We start from the raw sequence: 21,287 nt of genomic DNA on the forward strand, positions 1-21,287 counted from the left end.
TCGGCTCAGTAGGGGAGTGGCCTAAAGGGACTTAATTGAGCGCTAATAGAGTTTTCAGAATACGAATTTGGAGGTACATTAGCGCTCCATTAAATGGGTAACTTAAAAGGATATTTAAGTGGAAACTTACGAGACTTTTCAGAATACCCCCCCGCCTGAGCTTTATATTTAAATATGATCGTCACAATACACGTTTCCGTACTTTACTTTCCATTCACGTCATGTTCATAATCCTTCGGCATTGTAATTTAAATTAATGAGGATGTACAACAATGATATAATGATGACCACTTTTTGATACAGGTTTCGATGACACAAAACATTTATTATGATTATAAACTTACTGAATCATTGTCCTTCTTTTTTTTCTTTGTTGCTTTCTATATAACACGTACCCCCCCCCCTCCGCATGCATCTAACAGTTTTGTTCAATGAACGTGAGCCGTGACGGAATTCGGGGAAAATCAGCCAGCAATTATTTGCAAGTGCGAATGAGCACAACCACAGTAAAATCTCTTTTTATCTAAAACTTGGCCTTTACATTCCTATTTTTTAAAAATATTGTTTCGAGTGTATGCCTAATGACCAAATTCAAGGATGTCACACATTGCTCCGAATTCGCAAAGATGGTTTTGAACGGTTCCAAACCATAATGGCAGATTTCACCCTTTATTGCACTATACATTCAGCGTGTATGTTTTTTTTATTGTAGCATTACTCACATGAATAGACACTATATATACCCCACCCCCAATAAAAAAAAGAAGGTACACACGGGACTTTCTGTCATCTGATATTTTTTTACAAATTTATTTCAATATTATTTCGCTTTTAATTTTTGTACAGATCTGTTTCATAATATGAAATACAAAAACATAGGAAATGGAAGATATTATAGCTGTAATGAGAGATACGAAGAAATACACATGAGGTAGGTAATACAAATTTATGACTGGAAGAGAGAAAGAGAAAAGAAGAGACTCGGGAAAGAGTAATAGGGGAAGAGAGAGGGGAGGGAGGGGGAACGGGAGCAAGAGAAATGGTAAGAAAGATAAAGGAAGGGAGGGGAAGATAAAAACAAAAGGAAGAACGACAGACAGAGGGAAGGGGGGGGGTGGGAAAGACATAAAAATGTGACAGGGAAACGATATTAATTATGTTGAAATTCAACAGTAATTGCATATGAAATAATCGTTGAACAAAAATACTTTCTTTTCCTAACAAAGAATTTATCCATCCAAATTCACTGATGAAATATATTCATTAATTGGAATATAAGTGCAAAGCTATCCTTTCATAATACTGCATAATATATAAAGCAGATTTACGAGAGCTGAAATCTGGAGGCCTCTGTGCGCATACACCGATATGTAAACAGAAATGTACTTGCGAAGAACTCCAATCATGCTATTAATATTTCCTTCTTTGAAAACAAATAATTACTTGGATTGCACAATACCACCCAATTATTCATGCACTCAACAATTGTATATTTAAATGAAACCATCTGTCACCACAACTATGTCCAATAATTGGATACTATCGAAATTGAGGCAAGGAATGTTCAATATTAATTGCATGCATCAATAAAACTTCAAAGAAAATGTTTGGATATTATTTCAACTTATTCTGGAGTGATCGTCTGCTTAATCCCAACTGGGGCCTTCTTCTTTACGTTTACAAGGGGAGGTGTAGGTGTTGCTTTACCAAATGATAAACTAGGATCCCCTTACATAGAATATACTATTATGGTAAGGTAACTTTATAATCCGATGGTAACCACCAAGGCAAACTTGCTCTGCAGACAATCGAAATAAAAGAATTCTATGAAAGATACCATTAAATGGTAAAGTAATCATAATAATAACTTTTATGCAAAGGGCATTCGATCAGTTTGATATATGTATCTGGCACTGAACAATGCGCAGTGATTTCTCTTCAGAATTTCATTCTTGGATGAATTTATATAAGAGCCGGTTGTTAGTAAAAATTGTGTCTAACAAATATTTGTAAAATAAGAGAATAGAGATTTGTTTCGATACCCCCCCCCCCCATTTAGGAGGGAATGGACACCTATATACTAACATGTTAGTCATTTTAACTTTTAATCAGAATATATAGTCCAACGGCGTATTTAGCTTTGAGTTCCTTCTCTCTAAATATCTTAGATTGAAAATAAATCTATAGTAATGTGATAGGGACCAATCCAAAATAAAATTGAGAGAAAAATAAATCAATTTTAAATCTATTACACTGGTATGTTGAATCATATTTTGGATAAGTCCCTCATAGCAGAATTCACTGGTACAACACATCGACCTCTCTCAGGAGTCATATTCAATTGTCGGAGTTGAGGTGAACGATTGGTGGTCGATGATTACGGTAAGATGGGGTCTCCATAACGGCACTCCTCTTCGATCCCGAGATTGTACCAGTTTCCCTCGCCTCCTTTGTATTTGCTAGTTACGATACGGAACCATCCTTGCTCTCCCTTTAAAATCAAATAAGATTTTTAGAAAGATTTATTATAATTTATCCTGTTAAAATATTCATAAAACGTTCAATTATTGTAATTGATTACAATCCAATATTTTTGTCATCATCCTCATTACTGCATGCAAGAGATTCAGTAAAAGATGGAGATGAAAATTGTGGTACAACGCATCCTTTTCTCTTTTTTGCCAATAAAGCAACTACGCCCTCAGACAATATGGTTTAGAGATAACCAAATAATCACGACAAAAAGAGCAAATGAAACTATGCTTACCCATGGTTCTCCCCAGGAGTTCCTCACGATCCAGTACTCGGTTCCAGTCGAATTATCAACACCCCATCCAGCAACAGAGATGATGTGGTTGGACTAAACAATCAAAATAAAAGCAGGAGAATGATTATTTCCTGGTGATGAAAGTAAAAAGCTAAATTAGTTGGTCATTAAATTGAGATTTAGCCCCAAAATGCTGGGCTATTTTGATGACAAACAGATTTTGTTTATTGATAACACAATCGTCAGTGTGATAGGATTTTTATTTACACCTGATTTTTATGAAATCTTTAGTCTTGTTATATGCTTAATAGAGATCAGTTTCTCTGTTCATTGAAATCATACAAGTTGTTGGGATGGACTTGGCTTTTAAGAAAGTAGGCATAATGGACGGAAAACTGGTAGGAAAGTTGGTAAAGCTAGTCTGTATAGTTGGGAGAGTGCAGTTTTGTAGAAATTACAGTGCGTGATTTATTATAGTAATTTACTCTTGTTTGACAGATAGCGGCATTGCGGACATTGTTATAAATCTGGAAATTAGCGCCCATGCATCTAAAATATCTTTCCACCCAAACCAAGAAAATATATGTCTATATAGTACGTTTTAATTTAAAATAAATGAAGATGAACCCCAACATAATCTTGAATAATTGTGTTTGGGTGTTGCGATTAAACCGTTGAGATAAGATGATATCATTACCATTACTGAAATAGATAATGAAATTGACGAAGACTTACCATAGCTAATATCTTGAACTCTTCGTAGATTCCACCAGTGTAAGTCTCAAGCTTGTTTGTTGCATCAATACCACAGCTGTAAGAGAAAAAAGGGGTTTTATGCTCTGAAATTTATGGGGGGAAAATGCTCTTTGCTAAGTTACAATTTGAATATTTTTTGTATGCCTTATGTAGGGATTTATTCCGTCTGCACTAATGAACCATACTTGCGGTCCAGTTAGAAAAAAACACTTGTTAGTATGTTGGGCAATTCGTTACGTGAAGAGTCATTATCGAGGTTAAATATTACTATGATTGCAACCCATATCAGGATTTTCATCAAAAGTTTTAGGACACTCTGTTCTCTGTCTTTCATAGACTTCATAGGCGATTAACTTCAAAAAGACAGTAATAATTAGGATTGGAAATACATGACTGTCTTATTCTTATGTTTTGTGAAAAATAAGCGAAATCTTAAAATGCCAGAGGTTTAAATTTCTTATTTTACATCCGATTTCGACAAAAATGTTCAGCAAAATGCTTGATTCTTTTCACTTTTCATTCATATCAACATTTTTTGATGGGGAGGACCTCTCCCTTTTAAAATGATGTTATTACCTGATGGGTCCTTTGGCGTAGATCTCCTTCATCATGGCTTCTCGGCCGCGGACAGAACCGTAGTCTGCTACTTTATACAATGTGTAATTGGCGATGCTACTACACTTGCCGTCCCAATCGCAGGTGCCACATTGGTTAATCTTATCACAGGCTGGGTCCACGGGAGTGGTCGTTGAAGAGCCAAAGATCGTGGAGGGGTAAAGGAGAAAAGGTGTGTGGTGATGGTGATGGTGGTGGAGGGAGATGGGTAAAACATGGAGGTGGTAATGACAATGAAAGGAGGGGACAGGGGAGTGATGAAGAGATGGGGAGTGACGTCCAGATGAAAGAGAGAGAGAGAGAAAGAAAGGTAGATGGGTAGAGGAGGCAGAGAGCGAGGGAGAGAGATAAAATAAAAAGTGTAATGATAAAAAGAATGAGTTACATCGTCCAGAACTCTCTGTTTTAACCCTTCTGTTATTTCTTCCCTTTTAAAAAATATATTTACACTTCATTTTCTTGTACTAGTACATTGCTGCCCTTCATTATAAACGAAATACAACCGGGGGTGGGGGGAGGGGTGGTTACTCGTTCCCCTATAGGCTGCTGTACAAAAATGTTAATTCGAGGTGAGTCATCTCAAGGTCACAATGAAAAATAAATTGTAAAATAAAAAAGAGAAAGATTTCAATAATAATGAATTCTTACCTTGATTTTTGGCCTGGTAGTTATTACAAGTCTCATCAGGAATACCGTTCTTATGTGCATATTCGTAAACACCCACGTCATCACCACCGTTGCACGATCCCGCATCGCCGCAATCGATCACATTTTGGACGGACAGATAGGCTGACGGCCAGCTACCATTACGTAAGATATTTAGACGATCTATGCAATAATTGTCCAAAATAAATACAAATTATATCGCGGTTGAAATAAATAAAAAAATCGAGGTGGAAATAAAAATATTCAAACTCTCTCTTTTCAACTTATTCAATACCAATGAGTAGAGGCGCCACGGCCGAGTGGTCTGAGGTGCTGGACCATAACTATGGAGGTCCAAAGTTCGATCTCCGATATGGCACTCAAACTTGAACAAGGTATTTTACTTTCACTCAAATTTTGTTTCGTTGTTCGTTACCTTGTGAAAATGCTATTGGGACGTATTTTGACAAACGTCTATTTTTTTTGTTTAAAGTCAGCATATTTTTTTCATATTTGAAATTAATTGATGAATTTTGTTCGCTGGTTGCGTGATTAAGAATAATCAATTTGATTTTAAATGATACGCCTATAATTAAAACAAACAGCATAATACTGTTAATGTTTGTTGGCGAGTGAAGAGAGTTTATTCGGGGGCATTTAAAAAATTAATCGAAAGTGTAAAATTTATACAAGTTGTTGGAATTCAAGTTTATTTTTTTTTACATACCAGCTAAGGCACTTGTACTTCCCATAGCCCAACATGAGCCACAATAAACGGGGATATGCTGGTTCCTTGTGGTACTCACAAAACTTCTACCTCCAACGTTACGCCAGTCCCAAGATGGCGGCACGGCGACACCGTCTCTCATGTGAGGTCTGGGATAAGTGCTGTATGAAAACAGAGAAAATTTAGCATGATATTAATAATATTCTATAGACTTATATTAAAGAACAAAGATTTATCATCATTAACAGGGGCCGCGGAACGGTTTGAAAACAGTGTGTGTAAGGGTGAGTGTGAGTCAGTGTGTGTGTGGGGTGGGGGCTGCCCGATTCCGCGGCCCATGATCTGGAACGCTAGTTTCATTGCCTAATTTAAATTTGAACCAGAAGGTCCAAAGTTCAAATCCCGCTGAAGCACTCGGATCGTTTGAAGGCGTTTATCTACATTTTCCACTCTCCATCCAGGTGTATGGCAAATGTGTAGAATGCTCCCGGGGGGCCACTTCCACTGACGAGTGGTATACCATGCATGCGCGACCACGGGGTCTTGAAAAGCACCCTAAATACATATTTTCCTTATTCTCAAAATGCACCCCTTAACACGACTTAGTATTGGCATGTGAAACCCTACCCTCAACAAGATTTGAAACAAATACTGTTGGCAAGTATTCCAGAATTGAGCCCCTAAACAAGTACAGCGATGTAATATATTCCATATTCTGAAAATGCACCCCTTAAGAAGTATTGGAAACAAAACGATACTTTTGGCAAGTATTCCCTGAAATGAACCCCTAAACATGACAACGATATTTCATTGTTATGTCACGGGTCCGTCGGTCGTCGGTGTTACCTTTACATACCATTATTTTGGTTTACTACGGCCCCACCTTCCACACTTCGCGTAAATCGGACTCTAAACACATAGAGTTGGGGGAAAAAAAGGACATCCTTTATAAAACATTTTGATTTCGTTTTATCATCCCCGCATATATGACCCTAAACACGTATATTTTTTCGAGCGAAGTAGATACCCTTTTTCAATATTTTTGTGTTTTTGACACCCTTAACACGTTTTGTACGTAACGTGCCCTATCTTGAAAAGATATCCTTTTTACGTGTTTTTTTGGTCGCGCATGGTATCCACTCGTCAATGTAAGTGCCCCCCCCCCCCCGGGGGGAATGCTAGAGCACCTGATCGGAGAGGACGTGCAAATGTCGGGGTATTAATGTGCTGCGCTTAGAAAAAATGCATTCAGTTCTTTATTGCTGCATATTACCATGATTTTCACAATAATGCTTATCGAGTCACTCTACTCACTCTGAAAAAAAATGTGTTCACCGAATTAAAGCGCCAAAGATTTCTGTATCATAATCTTGATGTGTGTCAAATTATACAACCGTATGTGCACGAATAAAGAAAAGTGAAGAATTTTAGATGCACAAAATTGCAAGTAAAACGAAGGAGTATTTCGTTTACCAACAACTGCCAATTGGTATAGGTTCAAATAATAATAATTGATTAAAATGATATTTATGAATTATTTTACATTCATAATACTTCATATTTATGTGAGAATGTATGATTGCCATGTATTTGAAATCGGAGTGAAGGTCACTTAGATAAGACTTTGTATGGAATATATACAGGTACACAATACGCGTCAGATTAATAATTGACCAAAAAGATAAAGGTCGACTTCATTCGTCTATTTTGTCGCTGAATTATATTGAATGACAATATAACGGTGCATGTGATAATAAATTATTACGACGATAGATATGAAATAATAGAATAATGGGCAATTCATTCATGAACTGATATTAGGGTGCGCCGTTTTTTATTGTATTTACTATCATTCTCCCCTATATATACTACGTTTCTTTCTTTCTTAATTCATGATTTTAATAACGAGAGGAAGAAAGGGGAGGGAGAAAGATGACCAGATTAGATTTGACACAATCTTATATAATAAAGATATGCAATAATTGACATGTTTAGGCTGTATATCGTCGGCCTTATGCCAAAAGGGCCTTAACCCGATTTTAGGGGTTCTGAATATTTTATAATAAATTTAACACATTTCATGTAAAACTTAATAACTTAACACGTTTATCGAAATTGGCTTCAAAAGCAAAAAAACGACCACAAACTTTTGATTATTAGAGAGGCCAAAACCTTTAAACGCCATTATCTCGGAATGGCCAAAAGCAGTTAGGCCCTTTTGGCATAAGGCCGACGATATTATGATATACCACGTAGAGAAACACCAGCAGAAACATCGACAATGCTATAATAAGACTAAATGAAATGATACGACAACTCGGCTGTATATTACACATGAATTAAATGGAATGATAATGATATTGCCTTAATCCTGTCAATACAAAATAATAGGATTACAAATCAGTATTTCATATGATTGATGATGGTTTCATATTAAATGATTATACGCTGATTACCGATTATGAAGATATGCGCATCGAGATATCAGACGGAGCTATATGCCTATATTATGTGTAGAAATAATTGCCTGCCGAAAGCTTGCCGAAGAAGATCAGAATACGTCTCGGAGCTACATGTATGTCATCATTTTAGCCGCATTTTAGGTCTCTCTCAAATAAATACACATTTACATTTATGCACATATATATATCGGTTAAAACAATAAAATATTTCATTCATACCTGACTGAGCACTTTCCCTTGAATAAACCAGGTATATAGCATCCTGAAGCATCTGTAGCTACGACGAAACAAGTTAATAAGATCGAACAGAGGGCTATACTGGGGGTCTCCATTTTACGAAAATTGTTGTGTAAGCACTGCAAGGGGCACATGCACTGAGTAAGCCTACGGGAGGCGTGTGGTATATATTCGTTGCTGTTCCTGATGTGGGTCGCGTAGTATGAAAACAACTCATAAGAACAACGTCTATCCAGGGATATCCTCGTCTATCGTCTCTACGATAGGCCTACTGCAGTGACTATCAGTACAGCGTAAGGCGGGTTGTTGTTTTGTAACAGTATATTACGTATGTATAGGGCATATTTACTTTCTAGACAAAAAACGATAATGTACTACTCTCGTCGGGGCTTTAGTCAGGTGACACAAAGAAGTACAGGTCGGACGCTTCACGCGACACTAATTTCGGATGACTGGAACAATCGGAGATAGTGGTCTCAGTGTAGTGCTGTTTTTGTTTTGTTATATTATGTGTTTCTTTTTAGCTGGATGTAAGTACTTTACGCAGCCGGTCTTTAGGTGGCGCTCTTCAACAGACAGTGAGTCACTGATTGCGAAATTGATTTAGAATTATTGCTTATAACCAAATAATTGATTTTTGTTTTAGACGGATAAAATTCGATTTACGTTTATCATAAAATATATCTTAATGATTTCAAATATCGTTAAAAATAATCTCCTAAAAGAATGTAAACTTATCTCAAGCTTGTGATATAAATATAGGCCTATCTCGTGAGAAATACAGGCCTTCAACTGGTCTTGGTTGAAAGAGTAGATCGAAGCAACAATTTCTTTAAAAAATTAGGAGAAAATTTAGGAATCATGCATCCAATCGGGAGAAGATTGGGATATTTTATACATTTGAAGTCGTATTATTGAGTCTGTTCCTCACATCTTACCGTTAACCGAATGAATTCATATGGATTTTAATTACACTCTTTTTTTCAACCAATATGCGCCTCATTTGGGGGGTTGATCTCGAAAGGTCTTTTTTTCGATTTTTTAAAATTCCATTTCCATTCAAAACATAATACAAATTAACATAAGTCAAGTGCAATTTTACAGACGAGCATTCTTACTTCGTCTTGTCCTTTGCCCATCCCCTATAGATCCACTGCGTTTGGGTTTACCTTCATTTTAATAAATCTTGCATTTATTAATTTTTTTCTTTTATGTACATATTATTCTAGTACTCGCGATTAGATTAAAAAATCATCTTGTTTTAGCGAGATACGCATCATGCTGTTAAATATAAAAACTGCAGGGTGTCAAAAAATGTTCAGCTTGCACTACGCGCTCGTATTATTTGATAAGTTCGATATCGGAGAAATATATTCTTCATGATTTCCCACCAAAAGTCCTTAAAATGTTTTCTTTTAAGGTCAGTTTATCATATATTTTCAGCTGTACACTTTGCATTCTCTCTAAGTGATAAGCTTAATTCCTGGCATCCAAGAACACGAATGTATTAATGGTTTAGTTAGGAACGCATCATGTTCATCATTACAAAATAGCTCACATTTATTGTAGCTCGCGCTTCGCGCTCGCATCATTCATTTAGTGAGATCCATATCCTCTTCCGAATTTTCTTACATGATAAAAATATTGATTAAAATGTTCCCATTATGATCTTGATTTTAAAAAAATTAGGTCTAATTCTGAAAAAAAAAATCAGCCCATGCTTTGCGCTCGCATGCATATGTGTGTATTGTTCTTTAAAAAAACCCTGAAATGTTTAAACTGTCAAGTTTTCAGGTCGGAATATAAAAAAATGCAGATACTTATACTCCTCATGATTAGAAATTTAAACTTTTCATTTCACGCTTAGTGCGCTCGCATAATTGTTTAGTTTCCTAATTACAGAAAGTGCTAAGAATTATTATTATTATGTAGTTTGGAGAAAGAAAAGGCCACGCCCACAGAAGGCCTTATTACATACGCATCATACACACTTTTTTTTGTTTTAAACACTGTTTTTATTCTGCTTACATGAACAAAAAGTTACATTTCAATCTACCATTTCAAATCACATATAATACTTTATATTTAATATTTTCACTTTTTTTCACTAACTTAATATAATCATGAATCATATATATACGTTTTCAATAAAGAACAAGATATATATCCAACAAAAGATTATTGCCAATCGAAGCAGGAGTTCTTTTGAGGTTTAGAACTGAAAACGGGATATATTATTCATCTATTTAATCATGAAAAGTGTTGCTACAGAAATGATGCGAGCGCGAAGTGCGAGCTGAAAATTTCAAATTCCAATATCTGAAAAGCGGAAATTTTGATCACGATTTTAAATAAAGAACGAGTTGTGTATCTTGATCTCGCTTGTTGATTTTTGTGTAACATACAATCTTATTTTATTTTTTGAACATGCGGAAGGGGGCAAAACGATATGTTTGCTCCCCCCATATTTTCATTGGTGGGGCGATCGCCTCCCCTACCGCCCCCCTCCCCCAGGATCGACGCCTCTGTCTCTAAACTAAATCCCTTGTTCATGATTTGTGTATTATGTAGAAACTATTGCTAGTCTTTTGAGACTTGTGTGAAGCCCAAAACATCCATGGTCCGGTACGGTCTGCAGATTAGTAGACTACCAATGCAAAGTTGCGTTCGAACAATTTGCCAGTTAACCATGCTCGCCCTCAGTAAATCACTCATGTTCGCTCTAAATCATGTAAAATTGTCCTCGTAATTTGCCTTGCAATTACTTGTAGGTCAAGGTATAGAATTATGACAGAACTGATGACTGATTAATGAGGTGCTGGTGAGACGACGCTAAACAGGAATTTGCCGTCTGCTGATGTAATGGAACAAAGAACACACGCCAGAGTGATGAAAGATCCAGACTGTAATCCGTATGCCTAGCGCGTACGATTTCTTATTTATGTAAGTGTACGGGGAATGACACGTTTCTGTGATGGATATATCCGTCTTGAAATGGAGTGACCATTTCGAGCTTGACAATATTTGCGCACGGTCGTATATCTAAACAAATAATTAATATCACAAAAATCATTGGGGGTATTATGTGGCCATTATAATTATGTAATCCATTTATCTTTAAAAATTAAATTTCTATGAACTACATCTTAGTATTACTCATTAGTATAAGTAATTAAAAGTATGCCAGTGTATACAGCCACACGCGTGTGTCTTTACCATCCAGCCACACGCGTGTGGTTATATCCAGAACACCTATCTGTGGATACCGCCACACGCCGCCAGTAATAACAGTAAAACACGTACCGCGGTATGTAGGTCTGACCGTCTATATCACGATCAAAATAACCTCATTTCTTCATTAAATTCTTACATTCTAAACCCCTTTGATTTCTTTAATTTTTTTAAATCGTTTCAATTTCATTCTCACCGTCTCCTTTCCTTGTTTTTCTTGTCTTGTTACAAAAGGCCGCCTGTTAAATAGCAAATTTCCACACTTTTTCTACTTGTGTCGATTCTCTACTGAATCTAGGCTATGTGCGCGTACGTACGAAACCCAAACTGTGTATGTCTACTACTGCGCTGCGCTAACGCTGTATGGGTCTGCCACCGCGAAGGAAGCCAGAATCGACACAAGTAGAAAAAGAGAATTTGCTGTTAAACAGACGACCGTTTGTAACAAGACAAGAAAAGCAAGGAGAGAAGACGGTGAGAATGAAATTGAAACGATCTAAGGATATCAAAGGGGTTTAGAATGTAAGAATTTAATGAAGAAATGAGGTTATTTTGATCGTGATATAGACGGTCAGACATAGTCACATACGTGTTTTACTGTTATTACTGGCGGCGTGTGGCGGTATCCACAGATATGTGTTCTGGATATAACCACACGCGTGTGGCTGGATGGTAAAGACACACGCGTGTGGCTGTATACACTGCCTAAAAGTATTTCATCTGGCTTCTACAGACTACAGTTTAAACATAGGCTACACTATAGTAATTTTACATATACTTTTTCATGACGGATCCTTGAAACCCTCCCCATACTTGCCTAAGGCTAAGCGGAATATAAACAAAATGGATTACCTTAGGAAATCAATATTTAGAGGGTGAAATCGGTTTGTTTCTCTTGATGACCTTGATACTACTAATCATAATGCGTATGAAGGGGTTAATATTATTTTAGTATATATAGCTATAGACAGCTGGCAGCCGTCTGTTTTGAGGAGTTTTTACATTTTTTTTTAAATCTCTCCTCGTACACAGACGGCTCTCTATCGTGCAGCCACCATTAGGGGACTTGCAATGCAAAATTCCCCCGTCGGGGCTCTTCAAGTTTTGTCTTTAATGAATAAAAAAATTGACAATTATTGTGACCAAAATGCAAATTAATTTTCCCTCTTGGCATTAATTGCCAAAAAACAGAGAAAAATCAAGTTAAAAGGAACAAAAACAGTGACTTACCTCGGCTGTCACGCAAATTCACTTCCCCATTTTGTCCGATCTTAAGTACATAAACATATGGCCATTGAGTCCCCTGTACAGATCGCGCTAGAACTTCGGTCTCTGTATTTGGTGAGTGAAGCCAACGGAGTTCAGCTGAACAACCAACATAACAGAGACCGAAGCTTTTGGTCTAATATAGCTATATAGAGTCTAAATATGAAAAATGAGAGAGGTTTCGTAGTCAGACTGATTTTGTGTAGATCCCTCAATTTGTAAACACAGCAAATACAATAGGCTTGACACATGAACCGCTTCGTAACGATCATGTTTTGAAGATCAAAGTTTAGATAAAATTATTATTTAAAAAAATAAAAATAATGAAATTTGAAACTTCATTATAAATAATTATTATGATAATGATCATTTATTATCTTCTAAACCTTTCTGAATATGGATTTCCTGCTTTGACTCTGCCCTACATGTAATACCGGTAATTACTCATTTTTAGCTCAACAGGCCCAAAGGGCAAGATGAGCTTATGCCGTGGCGTGGCGTCCGTCGTCTGTCGTTCGTCCACAATTTAAAAATGCTACTACTACGCCATTTCAATTCTGTTTGCTTTATATGATAGCACTAGGTGGGGCATTCAAAACTTCTACACAGAATTTTGAAATTCATTAAATATGCTAATTTATGCGCATTTTTCAAAATTCACCTAAAATGCTTCTTTATTTGTTGACCGATTTTGATTTTTTTCTTCCATCTGGTAGAGCTTCATGAGGTCCACCAATCTTGTACACAGAATTTTGAAATTTTGACTAGAACAATTTTTATGCTAATTCATGCGAATTTATTCATATTTTCAAAAATTCACATAAAATGCTTTTTCTTTAATTGTTGACCGATTTTTACTTGTTTTCTTCCATTTTGTAGAACTTTATGAGGTTCACCAAACTTGTACACAGATTTTTGACATTTTCAGTAGAAAATTACTAATGCAAATTTATGCAAAATTTATTCAGAAATCACAGAAAATGCCTCTTCTTGATTTGTTGACAGATTTTGATATTTTTTCTTCCATCTGGTAGAACTTCATGAGGCCCACTAAACTTCTACACAGAATTTTGAAATTTTGTCTGGAAAATTATTTATTCTAATTTATGCAAAATTTATTCATAAATCACAACAAATGTTTTTTCTTCTTCATTTGTTGATTAATTTCAATTTTGTTTGCTTTATATGATAGCTCGAGGTGGTGATACAAAATTTGAACATAGAATTTTGAAACTCATTGAATCTGCTATTTATTCATATATTTTCAAAACTCACAAAAATTACTTATTTGTTGATTGATTTTGGTTATTTTTGTTCCATCTGAGAGCTACATTAGGTTCACCAAGGTTCTAAACAGAGATAAGAAACTTTGACTAGATAATAATTAATACTTAATTCATATGAAATTTATTCATAGATCACAAAAAAATGCTTCTATGTCATTTCTTCATCAATTTCAATTCTATATCCTCAATTTATGTCACCAATATAATTCACTACAGTGTCAACTGGGCTGAAATTAAAATTGTGTTAATTTGTGTTGCGAGATGCTGGATGAGCTCCACATCATTCATGTGCTAGTTTTTTTTCTCTTAGGCATCATTAAGAAAAGGCCTGTTTTATTCAAGATTTGTAATATAAGAATAAAAGCTACCAAGATAAGATGCATATAGAATTTACTAAACTTTACAACAGGCTGTAATCATCAAGTTGCTTTTTGTGACACTACTTTCAGGGAAGTCCTCATTTGTCTAAAATAAAGTTATCTCATGTTTATATTACATTATAGATCTCTGATATGCACAGCTTTGACTACTGGAGTTCTTTTGAAAGTCCCTTGTAACAGCAAGTGCTTGGGTCAGTGTTCACCATGAGTTCCCATCAAGCCACTCCTATGGAGGCTTACAAGGTTGGTTTTGAGCTTGCATAAAGTTTTTGGTTAACAAAGTGTGATGTCAGTTGCTATGGTGTCATGGCGGGCTGGTTCTAAACAGAGTCACAGCTGACGATCATCTGCACACATTGTATTTGAAAATGACAATGGCTCCTCTGAAAAAAATAGGTTGCAAGTAATCAAAATCCGATAGCAGCCATTTTCTTCTATGTGAAACACGCTTTCATTCGGCTGGTATATTTGTTTAGAACCAAGCTGCCATGACACCATGGTGACTGACGTCATTGATTTGGTACTCTACAATTTGAATATTACTTGAGTATCATCTAAAATCTAGCCTAGTGGCTGTGGAATGTTTTTTTTTTCATCAGTCAATTCTTTGTGAAAATTCTAAATTTAGGGAAATCTAGCACTCTCACTAGATGTTTTTTTATACGCCTGTCGTAGACGGGATGTATTATGGTATCACACTCGTCCGTCTGTTTGACTTTACCTAGGCTCATAGGCACGAATTCACAAAGGTGGTTTTGTTAAACCCACAGTTGAATCCATGGTTTATGCAAATGTTCTGTATAAATTACCATTATTTTAGCGTGTATCAGGCACGTGTATAAATTTTGAGATGCGCCAAATTGACGCCTGTTACCATGGTTACATACGCTACTTGTATTGATACCATGGATTTGACTTCGTCGCGCCGCGTCCACCGCAGAGATTTCCTTGTGAGTGCTCTATCAGCTGCGCTTCTTTTCCAATCATCTTTTAATGTTGCATGAAGGTCCATTATGGTAAAGCAAAGCCGCCTATTGATTTTGGTGTGGGCAGAGACATTGCTGCCATGGTAACAAGAGTTTTTGTCTCACCCACCAGAGGTGAAGGCGAGACAGGGATCCAAACGTCATCCGTCCGTCCATCACAAACCTTATGACACATAACTCCACAATCGTAAGTTTCTTTTCAACTAAACTTGGATGGTAGATGGACTTGGGGGACCTGCATGTTATGCTGCAGTCGGAGGTCACATGGTAAGGTCATTTTCAGGACAGCGTTAAAGTTTACATCCAAGATGCTCTTATGACAAAACAATATTAGAAGGTGAAGCGAAGATGCCTATCATTTTTGGTGGAGAGTCTTAGGGTTAGGTTTACAAAATATATCCAGATTACTCTATGATTTTATTCCACAGCAGGTGATACTGGACAATACTTAAGGTTCTGCAGAGTCACGCTGCTACGTCATATTATTGTCATCAAATTTGCTACCCACAAGCAAAATGTGGGCAGGGTCATTGTCGCCATAATGATTGTATTTATTTTTCAAATTTCTGTGTGAGCTCTATATATCGCAATGACGGATGACGCGGTGGGTTCGGGGGATACTTGTGCTCGGCTGCGCTGCCTGCGCGACCCGCCGAGCATCTCTAGTTTGTTCATGAGTCCACTGTTTGAAGAGTGGACTCTTTAAAAAATAGCGTGGATAACCACGGCAACAGGCGTCAATTTGTTGCACTGTGACAAAAGTGTGCATTGGACATTTTTAATATACGAGGTATAAGCTTAATTTATAGAGGAAATCTGCATAAACCATGGACTCAACTATGGGTTTTAAACATCACCTTTGTGAATTTGGGCCATATAATTTGGTGTGTATGATACTAGCATAGATCCCAGGAAGCCTAATGATTTTTGAGATCAAAAGGTCAAAGGTCACTCAAAGTCACACAGACATATTTTCTTCTTACCCTTCTGAAGTCAGGACTTGTAAACGTGATTACTTCAGGATAACTCAATGTAAGCTTAAATAATTTGGTGTGTATGATACTAGCATAGATCCCAGGAAGCCTTTATTATTATTATTATTATTACTTATTATTTGTACTGCGCTTTTCCCATTAGGCCCAAAGCGCTTACAATGAATTGATAAGATGTATTATATAAAAAATTACAAAGTATGAAAGAGATGAGTTTTTAATGACTTTTTGAAGATTGCTAATGATGGAGACTGTCTAATTATTAGTGGCAGGTCATTCCAGGATTTTGAAGCCGACACCGTAAAAGTTCTGTCACCAGCTAATGTACGAGTTAATGGATATGTGAGGCGAAGGTGATCACTGGCCGATCTAAGAGCTCTAGTTGGTGTATAAAGATTCAAGCAGTTACCTAAATACTGTGGAGCCTGTTTATTCAATGTTTTGTAGACAATCAAGAGTAATTTGAACGTAATTCTCTGTTTAAAAGGAAGCCAGTGAAGAGAAGTGGTTGGGAAGGATGATCACGGGAAACCTGTAAAATTAATCGTGCTGCCCAATTTTGTAGTCGTTGAACACGGACTAATTGATTAGAGGGAATTGTAGAAAGGAGCCCATTGCAATAATCGATACGAGACAGAACCAATGAACTAACAGCATTGTGACAGGCCTTTTGATTTTGAGGTCAAAATTTCAAAGGTCAAGGTCACACATGTTTTCATCTTTCCCAAGGTTCTGAAACCCTTGTAAATGCAATAAGTTTAGTTTAACTTAATCTAGGCTCATATAATTTCATGTGTATGACACTAGCATAGATCTCAGAAAGCCTAATCATTTTGAGGTCAAAAGGTTTAAGGTCAAGTTCACAGTGACGTATTTTCATCTTATCCTTCTGCAGTCTTGTAAATGCGATAACGTCAGTTTAACTTAACCTAGGCTCATATAATTTGGTATGTATGATACATGCAAAATATATTGAGGGCGCTTTGAAGATAATGTAGAAGGATTTCTTCGCTCCGACAAAATCTCTCCAAATCCACAACAACGGACCTTCTTCGAACTACTTCTCAGCATCATAAGGTAATATCATATCTGATTGACTGGATTTGCATCATTTATTGATTTTTGTTGCTTCTTAAGTGTCGACAATGTCGAATACAAGATCTAAATCTGCTGCGTACACCGGCAAACTCAGTGACACGCCCATTTCTAATACGTACGCTACGGAGGAAGCGGTATCGGAATTTAGAGACCAATTTGATAAATTCTCTTCAAAAGTTCTAGAAAAACTTGATAATGTAACGTCAACATTATTATCAGTTCGGGATGAAATGAAAAATATCAAATCTTCCCTTCATGAAGTTGAGGAATTATCGGCTAATTCGGCGGCGAGAATCGATACATTAGAACGCGAGACCCTCCCCGGAATGTCAAGAATGCAGAAAGAATCCAACCAAATGATGCGTGACTCATTAATTGCGATGGAGATCCATGACCGTAAACAAAATCTTCTGTTTTATGGAGTTCCCCAGAGCCCACGAGAAAATACTACTGACACCCTTCGGAAGGTTATGGTAGAGCTTGGCTTATCCGAAGACCAAGTTCGGAATATTCAATTTGTTAACACTCATCGTTTGCCGAGGAAATCTTCGACGTCGTCATCGGCGACCCCTTCCAACCCAGACCCCATTATCGCACGATTCGTGACGATTTTTGATCGCGATGCTGTTCTTAGTGCATACCACGATTCGCTGAAACGAACGAGATCCAAGTCAGCTATCACGATTCGCATAGACCTACCACAAAAACTTAAGCAAGTGCGGTACGAGCTGGAAAAGGCAGCATACGATTTGAGGAAGACTAAGGAAATGTCTACACGAATTCGTCTCATCGGCACGAAGCTTATTCTTGAATATAGACCAAAAGCACAGCGTCAAGCGTCCTGGTTGCTATATCAGGTGTAATCAGGATCGATGTTTCAATAAATCATGTATATATATATATAGCGATCAAAATTGAAATCATTCAGTTGAAGTTTCTGTCTTCTTGTTTTATCGCTTCAGGAGGCCTTTTGGCTAAGATCGTGTATCATGTGTAAATTCGTCAACCACGTGCATAATGTTTGTAAACAAGCGACCACTTTCCCACGGGTGATTATGTTAATCTCTATTTAGGAGTGGCAAGACCCCCTCGACCGCGTTACTGCTTAAGTGCATTCCACGATTCGCTTAAACCATAGAGATATTAGCTCCATGCTTAAACGATCAAGATTTAACACAGCTACTCTTACCTTCAGCATGTGCACCACGAGCTAAACGATGTAAAGCAATAGATCTGTGTTTGTATTCCATATATTCAAGGGTGACCGTTGAAAAATGTATATAAGAATTTGTCTTAATTGCGCGGATCTATTCAGTGCTTTTACAATATAAACTACTATAAATGCACCAGAGCAGCAAGTGTCTTTGTTGGTACATCGAATGTAATCACGATAGTTGTATACAGCGACCTACTGGGAAATAACCACATGTTCCTATAAAATGTTTCTTCCCTGATCCTTTTCATCCCCCTCAAGCATGTGTCTAATGTATACAAATATTGATTACTTTCCCATGGGGATCATTCGTGCATCTATGTACATATCCTCTGGTTCCCGATTTTGTTTTTTTAGGACCAGAATTAGCTTGGCTTTGTGATTATTATTGACTGTTCAATCAAGTTCACATATTTTATATTTGTACTCCTTTTTTAAACCTATGAATAAAACATAAATGAGCTGTAAAACGAAACGATTGCTAAATTTCTATTATGATTGATTCATCATGCCTAAGTAATTTTCACAAGTATGTGATGACTGCGGATTGATAGTTTCTTTTTTTTCGTTTGTTCTATGTACAGATTTATTGGATTAATAGTGATTTTTAAATACTTAAAGGTCTGCTCTTTTTTCCGACTGATTCACAATATGGAGACTGTTTAAATATTACAATACTATATGAAAAATATTCCATCAAAACGAATGAAATTAGTATTGTGTGACAAACATATTACATACGAATTCTTTTTATAGATTTATTCCCCTTTTAGGAATCTGAATTATATTTATCTTATGTATGCATTTACTTTTGCTGAATGTGGTTTTGGAGGGATACCTTCATGACAGTTGTAATAGAATCTGAACAAATTTTCTTATTCGATATTGATTTCTGCTTTTTAAACCTTAGTGTAAGTTTGTATAAGATTTGCATTTTTTTTTTTTTTTTTTTACACACTCAATGCAGCTTTAGTTTTCGTACATTGATATCATATCTCTGTATCGGTATACTGTGTGTGTTTTTTTTTTTTTTTTTTTAATTCTCTACTCTGCTCCTCTGATGAGAAGTAATAGTAATCTTTGTCATAACTGTTGTAAAATACAATCAAATGGAGTCAATACATTCTGTGTTCCCTGCAGTTCAGAAATATTTCCTTTCAATCACTATCTAGATGATGATGAATTTATATTGTCTGTATTTACTTTTTTTCATTTAGAAAAAAATATTAATGAAGAAAAATATAACTCTTTATCTGTTAACCCTCTAAGTTTAAATGACATTGGGAATGACTTAAATTCATTACAATTCTCACTTGATGATGATGATGATGTAATAAATGATCCTTGTACGTATATGTTTTCTGATGATTTCGTCAAAAAATATAAATCTACTCCTCAAACCTTTTCAATACTGCATGTCAATTCAAGGAGCTTGGTTCGTAACTATGATGAATTACAACTTCTACTCAATTCACTAGATTACAGGTTTACAATTATTGGAATTTCTGAAACTTGGTTTCGTAGCAATATTCTAGTTCATATGTTTGACATCGATGGATACTCACTTGTCCATATAGATAGACTTAATAAACACGGAGGTGGAGTAGCTTTATATATTAGAGACGATATTGATTATAATTTATGTTCTGATATATCTTTTAGCCGTGATCATTGTGACACTCTCTTTATTGAAATTCAACAACCCCAAAAGAAAGCAATTATTATTGGATGTGTTTACAGAGTACCTAATACTGATATTGCCATGTTTGAAGAAACACTCTCAAGTATTTTTGTCAATATTAATCTACATAATAAAGAAATATATCTGTTAGGTGATTTTAACATCAATTTACTCAATTCTGATATCAATTACAAAACTAGTCATTTTTTAGATACTCTGTTTTCAAATGGTTTATTTCCATCTATTACTAAACCAACACGGGTAACTAGACATTCTGCAACTTTAATTGATAACATTTTTACCAATTGTATTCATATGCATAAAAACTGTGGTATAATATATTCCGATATCTCAGATCATTTCCCGATATTTTGTTTGAAAGATGAATTATCAATTTCTATTAATCCACCTTTTTGTACTAAATCACGCGTTTTTACAAATGAGAAAATTAACTTGTTTAAAGGTAAACTACACTTGATTGACTGGTCAGTCATTTACTGTCAAACAGATGTTAATATATCTTATCATCTTTTCATTCATAAACTTAGTAATTTATATTTTGAATGTTTTCCACTTGTAAAGAGGAAAGTCCGTAAAAAATACGACAAACCTTGGATCACTAACGGTATTAGCAAATCTATTAAGAAAAAACACAAACTTTACTGTCGTTATCTAAAGAAGGCTGATATCTCATATCGTGATAAATATGTTAGGTACAAGAATATTTTAACTGGTATCATTCGTCAACGTAAAAAATTATATTATGAAAACTTATTTAAAAACGTGAAAGGTAACATGAAAAAAACTTGGTCCGTAATAAACAAGCTCCTGGGTAAGAGAAAAAAGTCGATACCTTCTCATATGTACCACAATCAAACCAAAATATTGGGTAAAGCTTCTATTGCTGAAGCATTCAATAATTATTTTGTTGATATTGGTAAGACT

The 21,287-nt window shown here is 35.9% G+C and overlaps 1 protein-coding gene across 1 annotated transcript; it reads right to left on the reverse strand.

Annotated features, from left to right (window-relative positions):
- Positions 1-555: 555 nt before the first annotated feature.
- Positions 556-8,436, reverse strand: LOC121411540 (cathepsin Z-like). The gene is made up of 7 exons (XM_041604325.1): positions 8,192-8,436; positions 5,511-5,671; positions 4,787-4,966; positions 4,100-4,250; positions 3,503-3,578; positions 2,768-2,860; positions 556-2,491 (listed from the first exon to the last, which is right to left on the reverse strand). The coding sequence occupies exons 1-7, from the start codon at positions 8,341-8,343 to the stop codon at positions 2,378-2,380; spliced, it is 927 nt and encodes a 308-aa protein (XP_041460259.1). The 5' UTR covers positions 8,344-8,436; the 3' UTR covers positions 556-2,377.
- Between the last annotated feature and the right edge of the window lie 12,851 nt (positions 8,437-21,287).

This window comes from Lytechinus variegatus, chromosome 3 (assembly GCF_018143015.1).
Source record: "Lytechinus variegatus isolate NC3 chromosome 3, Lvar_3.0, whole genome shotgun sequence".
NCBI lineage: Eukaryota > Metazoa > Echinodermata > Echinoidea > Temnopleuroida > Toxopneustidae > Lytechinus > Lytechinus variegatus.